Source organism: Bidens hawaiensis, unplaced genomic scaffold, assembly GCF_021521415.1.
Source record: "Bidens hawaiensis isolate Kalapana, Puna unplaced genomic scaffold, B.hawaiensis_p1.1 tig00008141_1, whole genome shotgun sequence".
NCBI classification, from domain to species: Eukaryota; Viridiplantae; Streptophyta; class Magnoliopsida; order Asterales; family Asteraceae; genus Bidens; species Bidens hawaiensis.
This window is the reverse complement of record NW_027491579.1, coordinates 69,090-86,555: the sequence shown is the minus strand read 5'-3', so window position 1 is coordinate 86,555 and position 17,466 is coordinate 69,090. Positions and strand designations below refer to the sequence as shown.

General features: G+C 35.7%; 1 protein-coding gene across 1 annotated transcript; it reads left to right on the top strand.

Moving 5' to 3' along the window:
* The first annotated feature begins 793 nt into the window (after nt 1-793).
* LOC143637178 (zinc finger CCCH domain-containing protein 19-like) lies at nt 794-10,051 on the top strand. The gene is made up of 11 exons (XM_077104627.1): nt 794-1,121; nt 1,626-1,896; nt 1,984-2,063; nt 4,440-4,627; nt 5,293-6,124; nt 6,219-6,346; nt 6,433-6,492; nt 6,577-6,627; nt 6,779-6,849; nt 8,357-8,508; nt 8,629-10,051. The coding sequence occupies exons 1-11, from the start codon at nt 794-796 to the stop codon at nt 9,723-9,725; spliced, it is 3,258 nt and encodes a 1,085-aa protein (XP_076960742.1). The 3' UTR covers nt 9,726-10,051.
* The last annotated feature ends 7,415 nt before the right edge of the window (nt 10,052-17,466 follow it).

The window sequence follows — 17,466 nt, the reverse complement described above, 5'->3', positions numbered from 1 at the left end:
ATCAATCAATAGTGAATCGAAATACAATTAGATCCACTTCGTCTCCACTAGGATTTGATTTATGGGTAGATCGATTTATGTTCTCCGACGACGGGTTTGAATCAATCAATTTTCGGCGAGATGTCGACGGAATGTTTCAGATCCAAAAATGTAAAATGAAAGGAGGGCTGTACGTTTCTTGATGATGATGATATAAACATTAATATGTATGTTGTAATATTATAAAAGTGTACTTGTATTTGGTTAAAAAATTTAATATATAAAAATATGTTTATTTGATTAAATATAAAAGTTTAGTATATTGTTAAAGTATTTATATTTGATTAACTATAAAGTGGTAGGTGATGATGTGTTAGTTTGTGAATGTGTGTTGTTGTCGAAGAAATGGTGAGTTCTTTTAAAAAGGTTTAAAATCTGATGCGACGGTTTGTTGATGTGAATTATCTAATGGTGAACATGTAAGTCGGTGCATTCCCTTGCAATGTTTTCAGCAGAAAGGGTTGATTTTGATTTAATGAAATTTGCAATTAAAATAAAGAAAAGAAGGGTTAACAGAAGCGGGTAAGATTTGTAAAAGGGGAACCGATGAGACCAGAACTGTTAATTGTATTCTCGTAGTATCTTCTCGAGTGAATCACATATCCATCCCCAAATAATAATCCAACCCTCTCCTCTCGTTATAATTTCTCCACAGAGAGAGCGCTTCGTAACATCCGCACATGTCTCTCTCTACCTATTATTATTATTATTATTATTGTTATTAAACAAAATTAGGGCTAGGGTTTTGAACGCCATGGAAGAAGATAACAACCACCTCAATCAAAATGATAATAATAATAATTTAGAAAAAGATGTATTAGAACCAAACAACATTCAACAAGAAGACGACGAACCGAAGCCTCTTCTCACGGAAGAACCAGCGGCGGTTATTCTTCCGGACCAGAATTCAGAGGCGGCTATCAACAAAGAAGATGATGATGGTGATGTGGCAGATACAGAACATGCTGCTAGTGACTTCATTTCACCTACACCTACACCTGATAATAATAATATTAATGAATTAAAAGCAGTTGAGGAGGAGAATGTCGAAACTGTGCAACCAGAAGAAGAACAGATAACAGGTCAGGAATTCCACCTCTTTTTCTAAACCTTAATACTACTTTTTTCAAGTTCGGGTTATTATTTGTTATTTTATTCATATACGTTTTTTTTTATATATTTTGAGATAAACCTTAACATGCGGTGTGAAGTTAATACTTATAAGTCCAAAAGAAGTAAAACTTTAAATACTCAAGGCTCGTGAGTAGTTTTTACAAGCTTGGCGTGGCTTTTTATAATTTATATACGTTTTTTTTTTGTTTTTTAATATATTTTGAGAAAAACCTTAAATGAGCCAACTAGCGGTGTGAATTAATACATAGAAGTCCAAAAGAGGTCAAACTTAAAAATACACACGCCTGTTAAGGGTTGGCGAGCCTAAACGAGCTTTATTTGAGGCTCATGCATGGTTTGAGCTCGAAAAAGCTTGGCTTCTTTTTAGCCTTTTATCGATATGATCTCCTTGAGCGGTTGCATTCCTAGTTAGGATGGCGTTCAAGGAGTGATTGTAGGAAAAATTGTTGCAGAAATTGAAGAGGAGGAAGAACATATGGTGGCTGATGAGGATAAATCACTGGATACAGATTTGGAGACTGATGAAGAGAAAGCAGGGACAGAGTCACCGGAACAGGAACAGCTTGCTAAAACCCGAGGCCGGCAGGGGAAGAAACGGAAAAGAGGAGGGAAGACTCCACAGGCTACGCCCAAGTCCACTGGTGGCCCACGGAAGACGGTCGAGGAGGAAGATGTTTGCTTCATGTGTTATGATGGTGGAGACCTTGTGATATGTGACAAGCGGTGAGTCTTTTGATGACAGTGATCAATTAGGGTTTGAATTAATGGGATTTTGCTACTGATTTTGATTTTGTTGTTTTGTAATTACAGGGATTGCCCAAAAGCTTATCATCCTGCTTGCATTAACCGGGACGAAGCTTTCTTTCAAACTAAGGGTAGATGGGATTGTGGTGAGTTATTACTTTTGCAAATCTTTTGCTTGTGTAGTTTGCTTACCATATATATATGTATTCAGTTTCTATGTGGCATGCCTTTATATATTTTACATATTTCAAAAGGGGATATCAGGGTGATTTCAAGATGAGAAAAGAAATGTTCGTATTTTTAGTTTAGAAAATGATATTTTTGTGAGCCAAGGATAGGTAACTTATAGCTCATAGGAAATGTTTTGTTGTCCACTGTTTCAAAGATGTTTAATACTTCATAGGATATTACTTTATTAAGTGATGTTGCTTGCAGTTGATGGTTGATTAATGATTATCCTTATAGCTTTTAATGAACTATTAACATTCCATGTATAAAGAGAGTTTGAGCAGCATCACTCTGTTTTGAAAAAAGAGGAACAGTTTTTTGTTTTGAAAAACAGTTATTTTGTTTCATTTTTTTTCTCTTAATCCTTAGTTAGTATTTGATATTTGCCACCAACAAGCTTGGTTTTAAATGGCGTGATGCGCTCCGATGCTTTTGGTTCTGAAATCTGATGCGTGTTGCGTGATGAGAGTGCATCACGTATGTGATGCGTTCTTTATTAGAAAATACTAAAAAATAAATTATGCATAATATTTTAGGGTGTGTTTGGGATTGCTTATTTAAGTGAAAAAGGACTTCTGGTTAAAAGGACTTATAAACTTATGAAATTTTGAAAAGAAGTTTTTGAAAAAATGTTTGGATTAGCTTATGTGTTGGGGAAAACCAAAATGACCAAAATGGACACTTTTTTTAAAAAGGAGTGTAATGGGGTTTAAGAGTTAGAAGGGTGTAATAGGTAAATCAAACTCATTAAGTTAATAAGTTACATATTTATAACTTTTCAAAACCCCTTTATTTTGCCTTCACCAAAAGTTAAAATCCATAAGGCCTTATTGTTTGCCAAACACCTTATACACCTTATTAACTTTTCAAAAAGTTTATAAGTTATAAGTTGATGAAAATAAGGAATCCCAAACACCCCCTTAACATGCTTACTTTTTAAACATTAAAAAATAAGAAATTTAGATTAATAAATACAAATTAAAACTATAGGCATCACCAAACAAGCTTTATATGCAGGTGCAGCAGGTACATTATGCATATACTCATTAGCATTTTAAAACTATCAATCAATCAATCATACCCAGTGAAGTCCCACCAATAGCATAGCTATAAGTAGGGTCTGGGGAGGGTGGGATGTAGGCACACTGTACCTCTATCCACATGGATAAAGAGGTGGCTTCCAGAGAGACCCTCAGCTCTAAAATACATATGTATGAAGCAATACAAAGGAGCATTTTAAAACTATATATAGAAGAATTCTAGGGTTTCTATAGCAATCTTATTTCCAGCCGCCATCAAGGCGTCATCTCCTTCCTCCAACCTTCTCCATCGACTCTCCCTATCATCTCCAGGTAAGTGTCGCCTTCCCTAATTAAAAGATCCAACCTGATTTTCAGTTGAAAAGGTTCGATCCGAGTACTAGTTCCATGTTGCATGCATCAAAGTGTGATTTGCGATAACTGAATTATTGTGAAATTGGCGCATCAAGGTCACAGCATGTAAACACAACACATTGTGTGCCGCGATGCGATATGATTGGCGATGCATGCATTTTAAAACCAATCTAGCAAGAAGTTTTGTGTCAGTTAAGACTATACAATGAAAGTGATGAATGAACAAAATGGGCGTAAATTTAAGGTTTATTAGGAAACAATTGTAGCAAATTTATTGCAGTGGGGTACTAATGATTTCTGTTCAACTTTAGGAGATTTTGTAATGGAAAGCTTATATTGACTTGATGGCTTTTTGATGTTTAAAGTAAATTTGGGTCTATCTTAGTAACCTTAAAACAAACTTGGTTTAATAGAATATTGAATTTTGTTTTAGATATATGGCTCCGAAATAAAATAAAATGCTAGAATAACCAACAAAAAAAGGGCTAATCTGTGTTCCCATCTTAAAAGAAGTCAGTTTTTTTTTCCCAGAAAATAGTTTGAGATTATGTTTTAATGCTTAGATAATTTTTGATGTTATTAAAGAAGCTTTCATTTTCTATAAATTGGTGCCGTAATCTCTAATATGAGTGTGTTTCTGAACATGACAACTGTCGGTCTACTTATGGGTTAACTGATATACATATTTTCGTAGATTAGTTCATGCATGGACACTTCTCATGTTTATTCAAAGCGATCGTGTAAAAGATTATTTATCACATTTCACATTATCCACTTGTTCAATGCATTCAGTTTCATGCTTTATTTTGAAATTGTGTCTTCTGATTCTTTATGTACCATGAGTTACTAGATTTATTATGTATGATTAGAAACTTACATTTCTCTAACTTGGATTGTCAGGCTGGCACCTGTGTACCAACTGTTCAAAGAAGGTTGACTATAGGTGCTATACATGCACCTTTTCCTTGTGCAAATCATGCATTAAAACAGATATTATACTGTGTATTAGAGATAAAGAGAAGAAAGGCTTTTGTGAGTCTTGCATGACAACCGTGTTGTCAATTGAAAAAAATTCACAGGAAAATCAGGTATACTCATTATTTGGGTGTAAATGAGCCGAGCTCTGCTCGTTTCGAGTTCTATGTCTAAATGAGGTCGACTAGTGAGTAATTTCACAAAGTTGAGTTCGGCTTGTTTATCTGGTTATTGGTTTATAATGTTCATTGAATTAGTAAAATTAGACCTGTAAACAAACCAAACAAATACCATACGAAGCACGTTTGTGTTCGATCGTGTAACTTCAACTGAACAAACATTCAAACACAAATAATTAAACGAACGGGGTTTTCTTGTTCGTGTTTGTTCGCTAAGGAAATGTGTGTGTTTGTGTTTGTTTGTTAAGGAAATATGTGTGTTTATGTTCGTTTGTTAACAATATAAACGAACAGTTCATGAACATAAGTAACTGGACATAGATGAACGAATATAAATGAAAATAACTGATTGAACACCAGTTACAAGTAAGCATGAACATAAATCTGTTAGACCTAAAGTTATGTTAAAACTAGACTAAATTGTAATGGGCCTAAAAATTTAAATGAATATGTAAACAAACGTTAACTAACAAACATTAATGAATGATCATTCACAGTAATAAATGAACAGACTTTCCATTGAGCGATTCTCTAAACGTTTGGTTCATTTACAGGTCCAAGTGAAATGCGTGATTTTTTATTTTGGTTTAATTTTGCAGGAAACTGTAGACTTTGACGACAAAAATAGCTGGGAATATCTATTTAAGGGTTATTGGACAGATATGAAAGCGAAACTTGATATATCTTTATCTGAACTGGTTGAGGCCAAGAACCCTTACAAGGGGTCCAAGCCAGCTGGCAAACAACAGCTTCCAGCTGGACAATCTGATTGCGATTCAGGTTCAGAAAATCCTTCTGAGAATTTAGAAAGTCAAACAAGGAAGACCAGAAGCAGAAAGTCAAAGAAGGCCAAGACTCGTGGCTCTGCTGCCAGTGCTTCTGACGGGACTCCATGGGCATCAAAAGAACTACTTGAATTTGTCACTCACATGGGAAATGACACATCATATAAATCTCAGTTTGATGTACAAGCTCTCTTGCTTGAATACATTAAAACAAACAAACTTCGTGATTCTCGCCGTAAAAGTCAAATCATTTGTGATGCAAGACTTCAAGGCCTTTTTGGTAAGCCGCGTGTAGGCCATTTTGAGATGTTAAAACTTCTTGAATCTCATTTTCTTATTAAAGAAGACGGTGATAATCAAGGGAGCGTGGTTGATACTGAAACTAGCCCCATAGATGATGAGAAAGTGAAAGATAAAAAACGTAAGAACCGCAAGAAAGGTGATCAAGAACCTCAATCTAATCGTGAGGACTATGCCGCAATTGATATTCATAATATAAACTTAATTTACTTAAAACGGAAGTTGGCAGAGGATTTACTTGATGACACTGAATCATTTCGTAGCAAAAGTGTTGGCACTTTTGTTAGAATAAGGATCCCTGGTGCTAATCCTAGTCAGGACATATATAGACTGGTGCAAGTTACAGGTAATAGTTAAAGAGAGACATAAATTAAATATTAACCATGATTATGAATTTAAACTTGCTTCCAGTCATAAGTACATTGTTGTTTTTAATGCAGGTACTACTACCACAGGTGCTCACTATGCGATTGGCAAAAAGACTACTGACATCATGCTTGAAATATTGAATCTTAGCAAAACGGAATCCATATCTATCGACACCATTTCAAATCAAGATTTCACTGAGGTATTTACATTTTATTTTGTTTTTACCGTTGCATTAAGTTAATTTGTATATATGAGTTACTGATGTGTCTAGTCTGTATATGGTAGGAGGAATGCAAACGTCTTCGACAAAGTATAAAGTGTGGCTTAATAAAAAGACCGACAGTGGTATGTTCTTGTTTCATATATTAACGAATTACTACTATAAAATATGGTCTGTTTTTCCCCCTAAATTTGTCATTTGCTTTTTAGGGAGACATTCTTGATAAAGCCATTGAACTTCAGGCAACCAGAGTAAATGATGTAAGTTCTAGACATTGGGTTCCATCTAAATTACAGATTTACAGTTTTAACTTTTAAATTCTGTCAATCTTAAAAGCTGATGGCATAAAACCTGTTTTAGATTTAAGTGACTCATTCAATACGTTGGATTATATTTGTGTTTACTGTGCAGTGGCTTGAAACAGAGGTTTTGCGTCTTAGTCATCTTCGTGATCGAGCAAGTGATTTAGGGCGCAAGAAGGAATATCCTTTTACTATGTAATATTTGATATTTCGTGCAATCAAGGCCATCTTTACTTGGTTATATATATATATATATGGGAAGGTTAACGTACAAATGAAATTAACGTGCTAAACGTGAGAATCAAGCGGAGTAAAATTATATACAAGTAGAGTAATTATGTAATTACTCAATGATGTAATTACATAATTACTCTTCTTATATATATAATTGCTCTATTTGATTCTCACGTTTAGCACGTTAATTTCATTTGGATTTGATCCAAACCTTGGTTTAAAAAAGCGTTAGGCGAGGCGAGGCGTTTTGGTTCAAAAAGCTGAAGCGCGAAGCGAGAGCTTCACGTAGGTGAGGTGCTCAATTTAGAAATTACTAAAAATTATTATACATGACATATTCTACTTGAAAATCAATCATAAAGATAAAACATATTTGTAAAACTAAACATGAATACTTAATATGTAGGTTAAACATTATAAAAACATACTTAGAAGTTGCAAAATACTTCAATTCTTAGAGTAAAAAGGAAAAAGTATAGTAGAAAGTAATAATGAAGAAAAATACCTCCGAGTCATAAACATATGTGTAACTTGAAAGATGGGAGTAATAATTGAGGAGAAGATAAACTTGAAATGTCTAGAAGATTGACATTAGGAGAAGATAAACTTTGAATATGAAAATTAAAGAGTGGTTTGAATTGAAGATAGAGTGATAAATATATATAATACGACTGGGTAATGTTTTATGGATGAGCCCCAAAGTTAATATTTTAAGAAGATGTGCCCAAACAGTTACATTTTCAATCTAATTTAGACTGCATCACATGAGGCGCTGCCTCAAATGCCTCATGCCTCACGCCTAAGGCGCGCATTTTTAAACCAAGATCCAAACCCTATATATATATATATATATAAATAACGGAGTAAATTGTGTTTTCGTCCGTTAAGTGTACAACAAATTTCACTTACTGTTTTTAAACTAAGGAAACTGCAAAACTCATTCTTTATGTTCATATGTTATAACAGTTTACGTCTTTTACTTTAACGTCCGTTTTTTTTGTCGTTAAAGGAAAACATGTGCCTCTCATGTGAGGGGAAATGGTTCTTTTATTCAACTTTTTTTTATCAAAACATCTTCTTGTTCTCTACCTTTCATCTCACCGTCGACGCTTCCATACTCTAATTACTCTCTCAGTTGGAAGATGTTTTGATTAAACGAGAGAAAAACAGACTGTCCTGACCCCACATGCGTTTATTTAATGCCCAAAATATATGGACGTTAGAGGAAAGGACGTAAACTGTTACAACATACAAACTTAAAAGGATGATTTATGTACTTTTCTTAGTTTGATAATGGTAAGTGACATTTGCTATACACTTAAAAGGGCAGAAACTTTAATTTTTTCTATAAATAAAATAGTTCATCTTTTAATTCTACCAGTTAATTATGTCACATTTACTTGGGTTTCATTTCTATTTAAATAATTCTTGGTTATCTTTAACTTATATTTACGCTCCGGGAATGTGTTGAGAAATTAGAAGTTCTGAAAACACCCGAGGAACGTGCTCGCAGGCTACAAGATATTCCTGTAATACATGATGACCCTACTATGGATCCAAACTATGAATCTGAAGACGACACAAAAGAAGATGACAAAAAACAAGGTATTTAAGTTTTGAAGTCCTGTCAAAATTAACTTTGAAATTTATTATTCTTATGTTTGAAATTTGAATAATCACGCTCTTCTCTTATCGACCCTTGATGCTAAATCATTTAATATGTAGATACGTACAATAGTCCTCTGGTTAGAAAAAGACGAGACTACCCTTCAAGAGATTCTTGGAGAGGTACGGGTTCAAGTACACCTAGAAATCCTGGAAAGAGTTATGAGTTTGGCAGAAGCTTGTCAAGTAATGATTTTTCAAAAAGACTTGAAGATGCTGCGATCTCTCCACGAGTGGGCTCACATAATGATAGTATTCGGGGTCAAGGAAGAGATAATAGAGTTGTGCAGACACCGCCAAGTGTATTAAAGAAACCGAGTCCTGCAAATGAAACAGAGAAAATTGTCAGGTCAACAAAAGATGATGTTTCAGAAACTGAGAAATTATGGCATTACAAGGATCCAACTGGGAAAATTCAAGGCCCATTTTCTTTGGCACAGTTGCGTAAATGGGACAATAATAAGTTCTTTCCGCTGGATTTAAAAATATGGAAAACAACCGAGAAGGAAAAAGATGGTATTCTGTTAGCTGATGCGTTAGAGGGACGATTCACAGTTAAAACTGAGAGACATGGTTTTGCTAACCTTCCTTCTCCTACTCCAAATCAAAGTATGGGACATGTGGGCCCGGCTGTGGGTCCTAGCTTGAATGGTTCCCAAGTGGCTGCACCACCATCGTTTGCTGGTCAAAATGCTTATGGTTGGAGTGGTGGTCCACCTCAGAGTCAACACCCGAGCCAGTGGGCAGTTCAAACTCCTGTCGGAAACTTTATGCAGCAGCAGCCGCCACAACCGAATGTAAGCTGGTCGGCAGTGGTTCCAAATCCAAATATGGGACTGGTGGGGCCTACTACAGGTAATCTACCCGTGAATTGGATGGCAGTTAATGCTAATCCCGCATGGGGTTTGCAAGCGGGTCCTGGTAATGTGAACCCTGGTTGGATTCCTCCACAACCAGTTCTAGCGGTCACACCAAATCAAGGTTGGGACGGTGGTCCTGGTCCAGGACCAGGCCCAGGTGCAGGTGCAGGTCCAACTCAAACACCAATAGTTTCAAACCAAGAGTGGGGTTCACCGAGGCCTAGCGGTGGAGGTTCAGGTTCTGATGGCAACCAAAGGCAATGGGAGAAACAGGGTTCATTTAATAACTGGGGGTGATAAGTGTAGGTGTGACTGCAGCATTTTTACAGTGTTTGTGGGTAGATGTTTATTTGAGATTGTTTTCTAGTCTGTGTTTGAAAGGTGTAAAACATGTGCAGGTTTAGGAGGGAGAAGCAGTTACTTTATTTTCAGGTGCTTCTTATATGTTTAACATAGCATAGACTGTGGTTAAGCTGAATCTTGTTGCAGTTGGCAGTCTTTTTGCTGCTGTTTAGGTAATAAATGCCGTTAATGGTTGATTCGAATGTTTGGTTTCAGAGTTGATCAACCATTGTATTTCAAACTAGTCAGCTTATGGTAAAAACAAAACATTTGGGAAATTTAGGTGCTAGCCTTAAAATTAAGAATTTTGTAAATCCATGATCATGGTCAAAACCAGTCAAACAGCTTGAAATTTCCACATCAAATGAAACATTTTAGGATCAATTAGAAGTTTAAAGTATGGTTCGGTTTGTAACCGTTCAATGGTGTAGATTACAAACAGACCCGAACCTAAGGTTTCAATTGGTTCTAAACTGCTTTTATTTTGGTTGCGGTTCAGTTTGGAGAAGTTTTTTTGTGCACCTCTAGGCATGGGCGGATCTATATACGTGTGTTCGGTTTCACGGGAACCCATTGAGTTTCGGATTTTATATAGAATGCCTATATAAAATATGAGAGTGAACCAATATATAAATTGTGAGTGAATACATCCACAAAATAAAACTATGGTATGTTGGTACACTCTTTGCCATCCTACTGTGGTAAACAGAGTTCGATTCTCTCTTAAAGTGTAATTTTTCTCATTTTTATTACTAGTTAGAGTGGAAATATGGTTTGGTGGTCTCTGTTTTTCCTAATTTTTATCAATGGTCATCAGAGTTCGATTCCCTTTTTGGGCTGAGCTTTTTAACTGGTTAATTAATATGGTTTTATCTACCCTCTATCCTCACATAGACCGGCATATCTTGTTCATAATATTTTTTTGGTATGATATATGAGAGAACAAAAATATGCTACCAATTAATATTTCTTGAAAATAATTTATATAAAATGGTAGCTTGTGGTACTATCATATAAAAATTGCATATTATAGCTTTCATCCTGTTGTATGAAAATGAGTCCATGACAATTGATGATGCAAAGAAATAGGAGCAACTTTTGTGCTCCGATTGCATCTCTGATAATGATGCAAAAGGGGCACCGATTTCATTCCCATTATCATGTCTACCGAGGTTAAGGTGAGATCCATCTCATCTACTTTTAATTTTCTGTCTTGAAAGACGAATGTATGTTATTTGGCCTAAATGTGAAACTATTGAGAACTTTTGTTGTTTGATATTGACTTGATCAATAACACTACCACCATCTTCAACCCAACTCCATCGAAACCCCACACATAACATATCCACTATTGCTCGGCCACCGTCTTAGCCATACTGCCCTCCACCTCCCCTTGACCCTTCAATCATTCATGGGAAGCTTATATCTGATGTTTTGATTCAAATATTTTTGTTTATTTGTTGAAGTTGGAATTAGAATGAATGAATGAAAGAATGATTATGTTGAAATTTGTTAATTGAATTAGACAACTAGTTTATGTGATAAGTCTTAACCGACCGAACCAACTTGAACCGTCGAACCGACTCGAACAGTGAACCCACTTGAAAAGGTTTCTGGATCCGCCACTGCCTCTAGGATCAATGAAACTGGTTGTCTTCACCACTACAAATAGAGACTTGAAACAGATTGATTCAGAATACAATTAAAACAACATAACCATAATAACAAATTTATACTTGGTTTAGATTTATCAATATTAAATGAACAACTTTCACTTTTGAAAAACCTTGTGTTATACAGCAAGATCTTCACGTTGTAAATTATTTCTCGTAAGACTTACCCGGTTTTAAAATATGTTATATTTGAAATAAAGAAATTAAAACAAGACCAAATAGCAAAACTCGTTATTTATGTTTACATGATTTTTCAATGTATGTTCTTTACAAAGATAAATGCCATAAAATATTCTTTATGTTTAAAAACCCTATCACATTATGTCATTTGACCATAACCTTGTTAAATTTTGTCATGTGCAACACAATTGAGGGTGCTTCAGTAACTTTACACAATATTTAATAATTAAAACTAAATAAGACTGAGGGGTGTGGGGCTTCAACGGGGGCAATAGAGCCCCTCCGCTCGCGCCCCCAGGCGCTAACACCACACCACCAGGCACTAGCGGGGCGCTAACGGGGCGCTAACGCGAAAAACAATGCAGGCGTGAGCCGGTTAGCAGGAGAAGAGAGAGGGCTGCACGGGATTTGAGGGTTTTTTGACCGTTGGGAGCCGAACAAACCCAAAAAAAAAATTATTTTTCTTATATAATTATACCCCATTTCACCCATTTTTATACCAAAACTTCAAACCTTCACCCAAAATCAATTCATCTTCTCAACTTTTTTTTAAAAAAATGGCTGGAAATTGGTACCCAAACCTTGATTCAGATTATCTTGACGATGATTTATGGTCGTCACCGCACCAACCGATGTTTTATTCGGAGCCGCAAGAATCATCCGGCTTTCAACCATCCAACACACAACCGTCTCCTAACTTTGTTGTTCCGGGGACACAAGAATCACACGGTGAAGCTACGGGACCAAAAAGACGCGTCCACCGGAAAAAACAAGTTGCAACGGACGGGTCGGGACCGGCTTCGACTCCGAGGACGAAACGGAAAGCCACTCCGTGGTCATCGGATGAGAAGGAAGCCTTGTGTCGGGCTTGGATAGTCATTTCTGAGGATCGGCGTTGCGGTAATTGTTTTAACGTTTTTAAAAATGATTTTTAATAAAAAAGTTAAATAAAAAAGTTAAATGGAAATCTAATTTATTTATTCATTTTGCAGCCGACTACCAAAAGAGCAAGATTTTTTGGACAAAGGTTAGGGAGACGTTCTACATGCTCGTTGGGAGTACAGAGCGGAACGCCGATATGATTTCGGGTCGGTGGTCCGAAATCAGAAAATTTGTCGGCTTGTTTACTAATCTTTTCAACAGGAACAGCGGTCGTATGAGACCAAGTGGCAGTGATGATTTGGCGGTTTACAATTTCACGGTCGAAGAGTGGAAGCAGGAGTGTTTGCGGAGGTATGGGATGGTGAAGACGTGGGACGATTTATTATTGTGGGAGAGGTTGAAAAGGTGTTCCAAGTGGGTTGAGCTGGTGGCGCCAGACTTTGATGCGGAAGTAAGGGCGAAACGGACTAAAACTAGTTCGTCTGGAGCGTATAGCACTTCAACCGGGTCGGATTGCCGCGTTGGATTCGACCTAAACATTGCGGAGGAGGAAACGTCTTCACCGCCGAGGAGGCGGCCATTGGGAAGGGACGCCAAGGGGAAAAAACCGGCTGAGGCGGAAGCCGTAAACATCGCCAATCTTGTTGAATCCCTCAATAAATTCAACAAAACCATGGAGGTGGTCTCTAATGACAAAAAGGAAAAAAGTCGAATGAGAGATTTGGACTTTCTTACTAGAGACTTCAGTAACCTAAATCCGGTCGATCAAATGCTAATGGAAAAGCAAAAGGAACGTATCCAAAAGAGGTTGATCGAAGAAGACCAAGCCGAAGAATAAGAATAATGTTTTTTTTAGTACTTTAATTTTTATTTTATTTTTAGATATTAATGTGTTTTTTTATTAATGTGTGTTTTTTTTAATAATTTATGAGTTTTTTTAATAATACGTTGTTTGAATATATTTATAAAATAAAAAAAAAATTCGCTGGAGCCCTTGCTGGAGCCCCTCCACACCAGGGCCAGGGGCTCCAACGGGGGCTCCAACACCCCCTTATCCAGTTTCTCTCTCTGCCACACGTCATAATATTATTGGTTGGAGCCCCATTAAAGCCCCAATTAAAGCCCCCCACACCCCTCAGCCTAAGCATTTAAATTTAATATAATATAATATCTCTCTCTCCTTCCAATCATCAATTCAGTAGCATTTTCACATCTCTTGATATCAAAGATATAACATAACCACCGCCTACACTCACTTTAAAGAAATCCCAAATTACAAATATTTCTCTCTAGAGAAAACCCCAAATTGCATATCTGGACTAAGTCATCATGGGTTTGAAGTTCCCCTCTCTCACATTCTTTTCTTTCTACTCCAATCGACGTAGAGCTCTATTGATTTGAAGATGGGATGGTCAGTTGTAGAGAAGATGAAGATCAGTTTGGGTTTATAGAGAGATAAGAAAGGGTTGGTGGTGGTCACCGGCGATGTGGTGGTGGTCATGGCTTAACCGGCCATATATGTAACGATAAAACATAGATGGGTGTATTAGGGCTAAAGTTAGGGTTTTTGATTTTTGTATATATGATGAGTATTGTGGATTTAAGATTTCTAATTTGTGGGAGTTGCAGATGAAGGCGACCGACTATGAGTGGTAGTGGTGGTTGTGGGTAGAGGTGGCGACAGATGGTGGGTGGTGGTTTTTGAATGTTAAAAGAGAAACAATTCGTTCAAGAAAAAGAGAAAAATATAAGAGAGAGAGAGAGAGATTGATTTTCTTTTTATTAAATTTAAATATTTATATAGTTTTAATTATTATATATTGTGTAAAGTTACCAAAGTACTCTCATGTGCGTTGCACATGACAAAATTTAACAAGGTTAGGGTCAAATGACAAAACGTGATAGAATTTTTAAATGTAAATGATGTTTTATAGCATGTATCTTTTTAAATGACATACACCGAAAAATCATGTAAATATAAAGGATGAGTTTTGCTATTTTTGTCTTAAAACAAATATAGTTGGTGCATGTCTTTTTTGGTCCAAGTCTTATCGGTTTGAGAGAGCCTTTCACGCCTTAATTTACTTGGTAAAACAATCAACAAGTCATACTTTAACGGCTTTATCCTTAACATATGTTTTAGACTTGTATTTCCTAAATTGCACACTAGTCCCTAACAGACACTAAACACATTTGTAGCCCCTTCAAAAATCATACATATCTAATGTCTTTTGATATTTCTCTCTTAATGATATATTTCCAAATTTATCGCTTAAGTACCTGAGGTCTTTAGGTGTTTCACCTCAACCACTTAAGCTATAAATAACTAACAATCACTTAGGTATCTACAGTGTTTTTATTTTAATAAGATGACTAAAAAAGTATAGAAGTTCTGCATGTACAACACAACCTTTTAAGCTAAGGAACTCAAAAGATGAAAATTCAGGTTTTACGTGTTTGTATGATTTTTTTTTTTGGGGGGGGGGGGTAGGGGGGGTACAAACGAGATGAACCGAGCCCGATCTCGGTCTAGCTTGTTTCAAGCTAATTTTTTAAGTTCGGCTTGAGGGTGGGGTTTCAAGCTAAAGCTTGTTAATTTATTTACATATTTTATATGGTTTGAGAAAAGTTTTAAAGAGTGTGCGCGGTACCGTAAATGAGCCAAAGTTTGGCTCAAGCTCGGTTTTGCATTGAGAAATTATATATATAAGTCCAAAAAGGTTAAACTTAAAAATACACAAGGCTTGTTAAAGCACATGGAACCTAAATGATCTTCCCATATAAGGGCTCTAGTTCAGGCGCGATAAGGCTCTGCTAATTTCGATCTTTTTATCCGATCTCTTGTAGGTCGTGACTGTCTTGCCTCGTTTGTGTATTTGTACAGGTGTGTGTATATATATGGTTTTAAAATAACCTTAAAGGCGTTAAATGTTAATTAGTGAACACACAATATGTTATCCTTTGTATGTAAGTTTGTGTTGGTTGGTCTCTTAAGTAATCACTCCCACATGGCATGCTTCAAACGCACATTACCTCTGCCGGTCATGAGATCAAGGACAAATACAACATAGGGAAAATGGGTCATTCAATTTAATTAGTTGGTGTTTGGACCCTCTTTATAGTTAATAATTCAATCACTTGTTGATATTAATAATAAACCAATTATGACTAGTCCTTTCACATGACTCACTAACTAATATTATTAGATTTTTGAAGTTCTAGTGAATCTCAAGTCTCAACCAACTATTATTAGATTTTCAAATACTGGTTGATGATATTAATAAATCACACGGTATGATTTTAAAAGGTATATTCAAGTTTGAAATATTCGAATATAGAATGTTATAGAACTCGCTAGGCGTTAGTCGAATGGTATGGTAGAGACTACTGATTAATCGGACTGAAATTTATAAGTAATTTTTCAGATATGCACACATATACCAAATAATGTATATAATATTTTCAATTTTAACCAAATAGTGATTATTCGGTGGCCGGTCGTGATTAATATTAATCGATGTCTGTGTAGGATTTTTACAAATAGTGGTAATGATGACCGCTGTTAACATAAATGAGTTGTGGGGGAAGAAAAGGTTAGGTAAAAAACAACGTTATTATAAAACTTATTTACTTATAATGGTTTTAAATGGGTTAATATCACTTTAACCATTGTTTGTCTCTATCGTCTACTCCTTTTAACTTCTATTTAGAGTGTTTGCATATATGATTGCTATCACAATTCTCGTAATTCTAATTATATAGTTAACTAGGGCACTGTTGTCAGTCTCGAACATTGAGGTGATAAGTTGACGCGAATTCGATCGATTTTGGTTTCGTGCGTTATAATATTGTAGCTAAAAACCAAACATAAAACAAAAATTATATATATTAATTGAGATGGACTAACGGGTGGTATCGATCGGTAAAATCTGGATGTTGGGAAAACCTGAGAGTTGTTGATCATGGGTGTTGAGACGGTGATTATACGCAAATACGACTGGAATCCGTCACGTTCGTTACGGTACTGAGCTAAAACAAAAAAAACATTGCCATTCGGTTGGTTTTCATTACATTCGTTATGTTACCGTATTTAAAAAAATGCAGTGAGTATTTGCGAATTCGGTCGGTTCCTCTCACATTTGTTAGGATACTGGAACTAAAAAAAATCAAAAATGACATTCGATCAGTTTTCGTTACAATACCAGAGCGACAAACAGATAATATAAAAAATTGAGGTGCATGAATGGGGTGGTCCATCTGTATACTCGGGCGTTGTCAATCCCGAACGTTGAGGCGATGAGTCTAGGCGAAATCAGTTGGTTTCCATCACGTTTGTACGGTACCGGAAGTCAATCAAACAAAAAACCACGAAATTGACGTTTGGCCGGCTTTCATTATTTCGTTACGATACTAGAACTAAAAAAATAAATTAAATCAAGAGAAATACAATCGACAAGTATGGTGCCACCAAGTGGTCCAATCAGGATTTAGCGACACCAAACTTTCAATTTTATTATATAATAATAAAATTTTGAATGATAACCTTCTACATGTTGATATCGGGGAATGTTCATGTACATTTTAATCTTAACATGAAAACATAGGAAATAATATTAATTTATAAAAAATGGGAACGTAAGAAACAATACCAATTTACATAAACAATGATTTATAATAACAAAGAAAAAAACCTAAAAATTATAACAAAATAATCAAAATCAAGAATAAGATAATAACAACAAATACCAACACACACTTAGAACAATAAAAGGAAAAAAATCTAATATTAACAACAAAATATAAATCAGCAAATACTTATAACGTCCCATAATCGAAAATTAGCAGATACAGACAAAAAATAACAGCAAACACCTATAAAATAAACCTAATGATAACAGCAAATTGGTTTCCACTGTTTTCATATTAAGAATAAAATGTATTTAATCATGTTTCTGTTTATA

Excerpts from the sequence above, each read along its gene's own strand:
- LOC143637178 (XM_077104627.1), top strand. The coding sequence starts at position 794 with ATGGAAGAAGATAACAACCACCTCAATCAAAATGATAATAATAATAAT. Across the intron at positions 6,493-6,576 it reads TAATAAAAAGACCGACAGTG|GGAGACATTCTTGATAAAGC; the intron begins GTATGTTCTTGT and ends TTTGCTTTTTAG. Across the intron at positions 6,850-8,356 it reads GATTTAGGGCGCAAGAAGGA|GCTCCGGGAATGTGTTGAGA; the intron begins ATATCCTTTTAC and ends ACTTATATTTAC.